At 40.4% G+C, this 11,219-nt stretch overlaps 1 protein-coding gene across 2 annotated transcripts in view; it reads left to right on the forward strand.

Moving 5' to 3' along the window:
* Positions 1-9,435, forward strand: part of ARHGEF19 (Rho guanine nucleotide exchange factor 19) — a 48,795-nt gene extending 39,360 nt beyond the window's left edge. For both annotated transcript variants that reach the window (XM_063436704.1, XM_063436705.1), the window contains exons 14-16: positions 1,044-1,120; positions 6,993-7,097; positions 7,978-9,435. In XM_063436704.1, the coding sequence (XP_063292774.1) occupies positions 1,044-1,120; positions 6,993-7,097; positions 7,978-8,135 (340 nt within the window). In that variant the 3' untranslated portion in view covers positions 8,136-9,435. The remainder of the gene's footprint in view (positions 1-1,043; positions 1,121-6,992; positions 7,098-7,977) is intronic.
* Positions 9,436-11,219: the final 1,784 nt, after the last annotated feature.

Genomic DNA, 11,219 nt, shown 5'->3' on the forward strand with positions numbered 1-11,219 from the left:
ACTTAAAAATAACATTTTGTAAAAATTATTATATACATCAATTTTAATCGAGCAGTCATTCTTAGAGAAAAAAAAACTATGCGAACCTTCAGGATAAATCACCACTCTTACAATATAATTTGAGGCGAAGCTACAGTGAGCCTGTGGGGCATGTCTCTATAGAACAAGTGTAATGTCTACATGTCACCAGATTTTCATGGCACAAGTTTGTGAATTAAATTTCCAAGGACCCTTTGATAGCATGGTGAGCAATACTCCCTGAAGACACACACACACACAATAAATTTGAGATTGAAATGCTACAAGATAATGTCCTTTTCTATTTAAAATTTAGCAGAATGTGGGTCATTCTGCACTACAACTATGTGAATACTTCTAACACTGAATGGCTGAAGAAGATTTGTCCTTTTTTGGGATGCCCAAGTCACAGTCCTGACCTTAACACAGCTGTAATTCTGTGCACAGACCTGTTCATTCAAGAAATATCAGTGGTTTGAGGCCATTTTGATAAGGGGAACCATCCGTGAGAACCTTCAGGGCAAAGCGTGAGTTGAAGTTGTGAGAGATTGAAGGCATTGCCGCTAAAGGACAATATTAAATCATTAAAAGGTCACTTTTTACATCAACGACTGGATCAATTTTTCTACATAGGCACAAAAAAGCTATGGTTCTATTAAGGTTCTACTACAAAGCCTTCAGTGAAGGTCTGGCCATATTTAAGGTGAAATTAAATAGATTACAACAATTGATCATTAGAGGATACAGTATTTGTAATTTAAAGGGGAGCATTTATCAGTATTCTCTGGGAACCTCTCTGGAACCGTTTTCTATAATACACTTTTCTTTTTGTATTATTTGAAAGTGACCATAAATCCTCCCCTTGAAATACATAGTGTTTTAACCCTCTGATTAAGAGAACCCTCGAGACACTAAAAGGTTTTATATAAGGATAGTTTCACTTGTACACAAACACTGTTCTGATGTAACATTAAGTTGATGATTGACATGGATTGAACAGTGAAATAATCTCTCTTTTTATTTAGGAGCGAGAAACAACGATGGATTTCCGCTATGTGTCCTTCCAGTCTCCGTGACCTTGAGCACTTAACGGAAAATGAAGGTAAGGGCAAACATCTTATTTGAAACTTTTGAAGTGCACTCTCGAGGCACTCTGGGATATTTACGTAAATGCGGACAATGTTTTACCCCATTTGCATAATTCCCATATATATCCTGGAAGATGATGCACAAATTGCATACCAGTGAATTGGAAAGAGAATTTTAGAACTGTCTGGAATTAAATTGTGGGCTTTCTGAAGAAAAATCTCAATAAGAAAGCAACAAGCCTTCTTTATGTGTCAGTACGACTAGCAGTCTACAGAAAAACATTTGTCATTATGTTTCAAAGTTTTGGGGCTACTTAAAAAAAAAAATGTAAATTGTGCATTTCAAAAATAAGAAAGAGATAAAAAGGCATAGAACAGACAGAAACCTGTCAGTGTACGAAGATGGTGCTAATAGGTTACTACAGGTTTACAGGAGTGAGAATTCAAAGTCAATTTCAAATTTAAGGTCAAAAAAGCCAAAGTGACAGAAATCTTTTAATTGAGTTATGCCTTCAGTTAGTTCACTTACTGTGTCTGTTGATTTGAAATTCACTTTGCATTCTCAGTTTAGTCATTAGCCCATACTATTCACTATCGTGAGAATATAAAATAAATTTCAAATCTAAGGCCCGAGTAACTGAACTGAAAGCATAGCTGACTTAGAGATTGTTTGTCTATTTGGACCTTACATTTTAAATTCACTTGGAATTCACCACAATTCTCACCTTTGTGAATAACTCTGTAAAAGTGACAAGTGGGTATCAGTGTAAAACACCTGCCACTAGGGGGCAAACAAGCCCCATAAACTGCCAAATGCATTTAATGATATGCAAACAGATAGAAAATCCAGGCAGGTAAAAGCACAATAAAATATTACGAGCATTACTTTTATAAATGATTAAAGGGTCACTCTAAACACCATCACAGCTTTCTATAATTGCAAAGTTGTCTTAGCTCTGACTGTGGCTTAGTACTGCTCAGTTACAGAATGTCAGAGTGAATCTTGTCCAAGTCGTGAGTGTAGAATGCACACACTATAAACATACACTCACCTCCCCAGAAACACAGCCGAGCCACAGACAATCCATGTATGGACTACAGACTGCACAGACTGCAGGACACAACTTGTTTTAATCCCAGAAACACAGCCGAGCCACAGACAATGCATGTATGGACTACAGACTGCAGTACACAACTTGTTTTACCCCCAGAAACAGCTGAGCCACATACAATGCATGTATGGACACTACAGGCTCCCACACACGTTAGATGCACTGTGTAGGTTAGGTTACAGTTAGTTATACTGGGTGGGTTTATATTATTAAAGGGACACTCCAGGCTCCCACACACGTTAGGTGCACTGTGTAGGTTAGGTTACAGTTTGTTATACTGGGTGGGTTTATATTATTAAAGGGACACTCCAGGCTCCCACACACGTTAGATGCACTGTGTAGGTTAGGTTACAGTTATACTGGGTGGGTTTATATTATTAAAGGGACACTCCAGGCTCCCACACACGTTAGATGCACTGTGTTGGTTAGGTTACAGTTATACTGGGTGGGTTTATATTATTAAAGGGACACTCCAGGCTCCCACACACGTTAGATGCACTGTGTAGGTTAGGTTACAGTTAGTTATACTGGGTGGGTTTATATTATTAAAGGGACACTCCATGCTCCCACACACGTTAGATGCACTGTGTAGGTTAGGTTACAGTTAGTTATACTGGGTGGGTTTATATTATTAAAGGGACACTCCAGGCTCCCACACACGTTAGATGCACTGTGTTGGTTAGGTTACAGTTATACTGGGTGGGTTTATATTATTAAAGGGACACTCCAGGCTCCCACACACGTTAGATGCACTGTGTAGGTTAGGTTACAGTTAGTTATACTGGGTGGGTTTATATTATTAAAGGGACACTCCAGGCTCCCACACACGTTAGGTGCACTGTGTAGGTTAGGTTACAGTTAGTTATACTGGGTGGGTTTATATTATTAAAGGGACTCTCCAGGCTCCCACACACGTTAGATGCACTGTGTAGGTTAGGTTACAGTTAGTTATACTGGGTGGGTTTATATTATTAAAGGGACACTCCAGGCTCCCACATATGTTAGATGCACTGTGTAGGTTAGATTACAGTTAGTTATACTGGGTGGGTTTATATTATTAAAGGGACACTCCAGACTCCCACACACGTTAGATGCACTGTGTAGGTTAGATTACAGTGAGTTATACTGGGTGGGTTTATATTATTAAAGTGACACTCCATGCTCCCACACACGTTAGATGCAATGTGTAGGTTAGGTTACAGATATACTGGGTGGGTTTATATTATTAAAGGGACACTCCAGGCTCCCACACACGTTAGATGCACTGTGTAGGTTAGGTTACAGTTAGTTATACTGGGTGGGTTTATATTATTAATGGGACACTCCAGGCTCCCACACACGTTAGATGCACTGTGTAGGTTAGGTTACAGTTAGTTATACTGGGTGGGTTTATATTATTAAAGGGACACTCCAGGCTCCCACACACGTTAGGTGCACTGTGTAGGTTAGGTTACAGTTAGTTATACTGGGTGGGTTTATATTATTAAAGGGACTCTCCAGGCTCCCACACACGTTAGATGCACTGTGTAGGTTAGGTTACAGTTAGTTATACTGGGTGGGTTTATATTATTAAAGGGACACTCCAGGCTCCCACACACGTTAGATGCACTGTGTAGGTTAGGTTACAGTTTGTTATACTGGGTGGGTTTATATTATTAAAGGGACACTCCAGACTCCCACACACGTTAGATGCACTGTGTAGGTTAGATTACAGTGAGTTATACTGGGTGGGTTTATATTATTAAAGTGACACTCCAGGCTCCCACACATGTTAGGTGCACTGTGTAGGTTAGGTTACAGATATACTGGGTGGGTTTATATTATTAAAGGGACACTCCAGGCTCCCACACACGTTAGATGCACTGTGTAGGTTAGGTTACAGTTATACTGGGTGGGTTTATATTATTAAAGGGACACTCCAGGCTCCTACACACGTTAGATGCACTGTGTTGGTTAGGTTACAGTTATACTGGGTGGGTTTATATTATTAAAGGGACACTCCAGGCTCCCACACACGTTAGATGCACTGTGTAGGTTAGGTTACAGTTAGTTATACTGGGTGGGTTTATATTATTAAAGGGACACTCCAGGCTCCCACACACGTTAGGTGCACTGTGTAGGTTAGGTTACAGTTAGTTATACTGGGTGGGTTTATATTATTAAAGGGACTCTCCAGGCTCCCACACACGTTAGATGCACTGTGTAGGTTAGGTTACAGTTAGTTATACTGGGTGGGTTTATATTATTAAAGGGACACTCCAGGCTCCCACATATGTTAGATGCACTGTGTAGGTTAGATTACAGTTAGTTATACTGGGTGGGTTTATATTATTAAAGGGACACTCCAGACTCCCACACACGTTAGATGCACTGTGTAGGTTAGATTACAGTGAGTTATACTGGGTGGGTTTATATTATTAAAGTGACACTCCATGCTCCCACACACGTTAGATGCAATGTGTAGGTTAGGTTACAGATATACTGGGTGGGTTTATATTATTAAAGGGACACTCCAGGCTCCCACACACGTTAGATGCACTGTGTAGGTTAGGTTACAGTTATACTGGGTGGGTTTATATTATTAAAGGGACACTCCAGGCTCCCACACACGTTAGATGCACTGTGTAGGTTAGGTTACAGTTATACTGGGTGGGTTTATATTATTAAAGGGACACTCCAGGCTCCCACACACGTTAGATGCACTGTGTAGGTTAGGTTACAGTTAGTTATACTGGGTGGGTTTATATTATTAAAGGGACACTCCAGGCTCCCACACACGTTAGGTGCACTGTGTAGGTTAGGTTACAGTGAGTTATACTGGGTGGGTTTATATTATTAAAGTGACACTCCATGCTCCCACACACGTTAGATGCAATGTGTAGGTTAGGTTACAGATATACTGGGTGGGTTTATATTATTAAAGGGACACTCCAGGCTCCCACACACGTTAGATGCACTGTGTAGGTTAGGTTACAGTTAGTTATACTGGGTGGGTTTATATTATTAATGGGACACTCCAGGCTCCCACACACGTTAGATGCACTGTGTAGGTTAGGTTACAGTTAGTTATACTGGGTGGGTTTATATTATTAATGGGACACTCCAGGCTCCCACACACGTTAGATGCACTGTGTAGGTTAGATTACAGTGAGTTATACTGGGTGGGTTTATATTATTAAAGTGACACTCCATGCTCCCACACACGTTAGATGCAATGTGTAGGTTAGGTTACAGATATACTGGGTGGGTTTATATTATTAAAGGGACACTCCAGGCTCCCACACACGTTAGATGCACTGTGTAGGTTAGGTTACAGTTAGTTATACTGGGTGGGTTTATATTATTAATGGGACACTCCAGGCTCCCACACACGTTAGATGCACTGTGTAGGTTAGGTTACAGTTAGTTATACTGGGTGGGTTTATATTATTAAAGGGACACTCCAGGCTCCCACACACGTTAGGTGCACTGTGTAGGTTAGGTTACAGTTAGTTATACTGGGTGGGTTTATATTATTAAAGGGACTCTCCAGGCTCCCACACACGTTAGATGCACTGTGTAGGTTAGGTTACAGTTAGTTATACTGGGTGGGTTTATATTATTAAAGGGACACTCCAGGCTCCCACATATGTTAGATGCACTGTGTAGGTTAGATTACAGTTAGTTATACTGGGTGGGTTTATATTATTAAAGGGACACTCCAGACTCCCACACACGTTAGATGCACTGTGTAGGTTAGATTACAGTGAGTTATACTGGGTGGGTTTATATTATTAAAGTGACACTCCAGGCTCCCACACATGTTAGGTGCACTGTGTAGGTTAGGTTACAGATATACTGGGTGGGTTTATATTATTAAAGGGACACTCCAGGCTCCCACACACGTTAGATGCACTGTGTAGGTTAGATTACAGTGAGTTATACTGGGTGGGTTTATATTATTAAAGGGACACTCCAGGCTCCCACACACGTTAGATGCACTGTGTAGGTTAGATTACAGTGAGTTATACTGGGTGGGTTTATATTATTAAAGTGACACTCCAGGCTCCCACACATGTTAGATGCACTGTGTAGGTTAGGTTACAGTTAGTTATACTGGGTGGGTTTATATTATTAAAGTGACACTCCAGGCTCCCACACACGTTAGATGCACTGTGTAGGTTAGGTTACAGATATACTGGGTGGGTTTATATTATTAAAGGGACACTCCAGGCTCCCACACACGTTAGATGCACTGTGTAGGTTAGATTACAGTGAGTTATACTGGGTGGGTTTATATTATTAAAGGGACACTCCATGCTCCCACACACGTTAGATGCAATGTGTAGGTTAGGTTACAGTTAATTATACTGGGTATATTAAAGAGAAACTTCATGTTTCCAAAATTTTTCATCCAAAATATTGCTATACAGGATACTATCACAAGTAATAATTTGACAATCAAATGAAAACTCCCATAATCCCTTGCTGTCCCTTTAAGGAACTTCAAATGGGATAAGCTCAGAAGTGCCATTTAGAGTTAAGAGAACTGTCTAAGTTACCTCGTATTTGGATAGAGTTCGCTCAAGAAACTGCTAAACCAAATGGTTTTGCTGCAAATGCGCGTTCTTCAAATTCCAGTATTTTGTTTTGCTTTGTATGCTTTGTAATACATTCATTATCTTTATATTTAATCCAAGTTACATTTGTCATGTCATGAGTATAACATTCAGCATTAGCTATGTGTCCAGTGCTGGAGCAGATTAATGTTATAGTTTTTCCTTTTTGCCATCAGACATACCCCAAGTGCAGTGTATCAAAGGTTACACTGCTCAGGGGCACGATGAGCTCACCCTGGAGAAAGCTGACATCCTTCGTCTCACGGCAAAGACCAGTGATGGTAGGTAACAGTAAATACTAATCAAAACGACTGGTAATGGTAGGTAATAGCCTGGAAAGTCATGTCATAGTGTTAATAACAGGAAGCCTAAAAATAGTAAGGGCTTGACAAAGTAAAACCAATGAAAGTGTGGTAATATAATTAAAGGCAGTACCAACTAAAGACTAGTGAAAGTAGCTAATACCCTGCACATTGGCTAAAGGTGGTACCCAGTAAAGACTGGCGATTGTGATTAATATTCTCTAAACAATCCTTAAAGGAACACTTAGTACTGCATCTTAATGGGTTTTTAAAGTTATTTCCAGTATAAAACATCTCAACAAAGCTCACATTTAGCCAAAAACATTCCTTTAGTGGCTGTCAGGCAGACAAACACTAGACGCACTTTCTTCTTAAGATCTTCCATTTTTAGAAGTCTTCACATTGGGTTTCATCGCAGCATTGTGTCGCCAAATGCAAAATGCTATATTTAAAGTTAGAGTGTTATTTTAGAACTGCGCCAGATATGGATAAGTAATCTTAACATACTAACTACAAAGTTACAATGTAATTAACATGGAACGGGTTAAATGCTTTGCTTAGAAGAATAGATATATGTTATAATAATATCAAAACAGCCCTCGCTTAACTTTGTGTAACTGACAGTTTAACTATAATTTATGGAAATGTTCTAATTGCATCAATAAACCCATTTGCTCTTCTCTAGAAAGTGTTTCATAAAGATTTATGAATTTGATGTGTTAGCCAGGGGCGCAAACTGACAGCTTAGCTTCTAGTGTGGGATCAGATTACCCCATATTAACACCTTTTCCTCTAGGTGCTTTTTTGGATGTTCTGAATTCATGTGCTTTTTGCTTGGTTTTTTTTTTTCCCCTCTAAGGATGGATGGAAGGAATTCGTCTCTCAGACGGAGAGAGGGGCTGGGTGCCTGCCACGCACGTGGAGGAAATCACGAGTAAAAATGCTCGACTTCGTAATTTGAGGGAAAACAAACGAATCAAGCATGCTACAAGCAAACTGGAGAGGGAGCCTCCTTAAATTATGATGCACCAGTTATATTTACATGCTTGGGGATGCCTCATGGACCTTTACTAAATCCTGTACATTTCAATGAGTCTGTCCGCCCATATTTCACACCCACAGGGTGACCTTGAGTCTGCAGTGAATCCTTGTGTGAAAACGTGTGAATCTGTTTCACGCCATTCCGGTATAGAATATCACGCCTGCCTAGATCCTTGCATATATCACAGATGACTGCTGCAGTAAACAGCCTCCAAGAAAATTCTAAAAATGTCACCATTCTGAATTCCATCTCAAGCAGATGGAAATAGAAAATTACATTTGCTGCAGGGTGCTAGCTTCTCATCTTTAATTCCAGCAGGAACAAAAATCATTAGACCTGCATACTTAAAGAGATAGCTAGATTTGACTTGGAGTTTCCAGCAATGAGATGTCTATAACATTTAAGAAAGGGTAGTAGATACACAGAACAGTCTTTCAGTGGAAGTAGTCAAGGCTAAGAGTGATATAGAAAGGACAGTAGATAACTAGAATAGCCTCCAAGTGTGAGGGTAAATGCCAACAATGATATAGAAAGGGTAGTAGATACCTGGAATGGCCTTTCCGTGGAAGCAGTAAAGACTAACAGTGATATATAAAGGGTAGTAGATACCAGGAATAGCCTTCCAGTGGCAACAGTAAAGGCTAACCGTGATATAGAAAGGGTAGTAGATCCCTGGAATAGTCTTTCAGTGGAGGCACTAAAAGCTAACAGTCCCATAGCAAGAGTTGTAAATACATGGAATCGCTATCCAGTGGAAGCAGTAAATGCTAACATTGTACAATTTGAAGAATGTGTGGGACGTGCATAAGGCTATTCTGAAGAACAGATCAGTTTGAGGTTTTATAATGTATAGACAAGGCAGGCAGATCGGTAACAATCTATGTTTCTGTTTAACAGCAATGCAGCATGATAGTGATTAGCAATTTTAAGCATCTCACAACTTATTTCTGAGGAATTTATCATTGCTGGTCTTTCCACGATTCCCTAGAATTTATAACTGTGAACACAATCCTCTATGTTTAATTGCAGGCCCCAACAAGCTCCACTCACGTGCAGACCAGTTATTTCTTAGTTACATACACTGAAATGTAATAGCCACTAAGGCTAGTTTGAACCACATCATGAGATCCACCTAAGGATATCCAGACTGTAGTATATAAGATGGGGAGGTCACCGTAGTCCCTTTTTAACCTGCTTCTAATGGGTGTGTACAATTTGCCGGTGACCCTGTAAATATTTCTCATTGCTGTGTAATTAAAACTTTGTTCTGAATGACTACTGCCAGCAACTCATGTGATCATTTTATCTATGTTTACAAATACACATCAAAAGCAAATATCACACCGGCCCTGTCAACTAAACTGATTTACAGAATGATGTCACAGTCAAACTCATCTATAGTACAGTGAATTGTAATGTAAACAAATCTGACTAAATCCCAGCTAAAACTGTCAAGATGTGACTACAGCTAAAATGGCGATTTTCAGTTCACTAGAACTCACTATTAAGAGAATAATCTCGCGGTTCACTAACACATACATTAATTGTTGGGGATTCACCAACACATTTCAAATTTAAAGATAAAATAACAAAATTAGAATAATTCTCAGGCTCAGCTTTATCATTCCGGTTTATTGAATAATTCTGATTGGGTAGAAGTGTTGCAATCCAATCGGAGGCGGCTAATGAAGCTTTCAGGCAGTGGGGTCTAGACTCCACCTATGGAATTGGACTCCACCTTTCAACTACCGCAAACACGGTGAGACTAGAATAACTCGGCAAACAACAATGTTTATGGCAGCCCTGTTGGGGGTCTTTAAATAAAAACAAACATTCATAGTTACTCCTAACAGACCCCGTCCCACTCCCACTGAATCCAACCAACTCACTGCACAAATTAATATAAATCAGCATGAGACATACATATAAATGAATGTTGCATTTATTCAGTACACAGATTTAATACAATTTTGAAGTCTGTAATAGGGAAATTGAAAATGTAGGGGCCAAGGTATGTCTTGGGTATTAATACAAATTTAACCAGAAAACAGCCAGGATGTGGGGAACCTCTGGTCTCACAAAGAGTCGTCCTTCAGCACTCAGGAAAGGAAAAATCTCCCATGGTTGAAACCTCTGGGGAACCATGGTGTTAAGAACACTGGTATCCCGAATACCCGTTCCTCCAGACACTCCCGAATCGCCTAGGGACTTTGTGATTAAAGCCCTGTTCGCCTGGAGCGCTGAGTCGACTGTTACCGAAATCCTAGCGAGCAGAGAGGAGAAAACACTGCAACACAGCAATCGCATAGTTCCATAAGTTCGGTTGTCATGGTCAGTCAGTCCAAAAGTCACCAAATTGACCCCAAAAAGGTGAACTGTCCGGAGTCTCGGTAGTAGCGTTGGCTCACTGTGGTACTATGGAGCAGCCACACCAAATAGCGGTCTCCGGGCGAATTAGGAAAAGGGAGAAATGCCCGCAAAAGAGGCCCCGGGGAATCGCACGGTCGAGAATCCGGCCTAGAGTACCAGACACTCAACAACCAACTCCCACTGTCCGTGTTCTGGGGACAAGATGGCCGCCGCTGTCTCTAGCACATGGCCAGCCAGTATCCAAATGACGGCCATATAGCAGGGCCCTTGTCAAACTCAGTTCCCTGTCAAAATAAATAAGCCAGGGGGAACAGGGATTCGGTACTAAGGTCCCCCCGAATGCAATCCAAAAATAACCACACCAAATATGTAGTTTCGTCACACATGGCTGGAAGGATTGCCCTTCCCTCTGGGCATTAAGAGGTAAATGCACAGGATTAAATACAGTAGATGTAGAGCTTACTCTTTATATGGGTATTTAAGTTGATAGATCTGCTGAAAGTCTGTCTGTTTGTATTTCTTCCTAACAGATAGGTGGCCTTATTAATTGAAAAGACTGACACCGACAAACACACAATCAGACAGACTGGGGTGGACAGACAAATGATAGATAGACAAAGATACAGACAGATAGATAGAATTCTAAAGCAGAATAAACATAGATTAATAGAGAATACATGAAGTAATGT

Source organism: Pelobates fuscus, chromosome 11 (genome assembly GCF_036172605.1).
Source record: "Pelobates fuscus isolate aPelFus1 chromosome 11, aPelFus1.pri, whole genome shotgun sequence".
Lineage (NCBI taxonomy): Eukaryota > Metazoa > Chordata > Amphibia > Anura > Pelobatidae > Pelobates > Pelobates fuscus.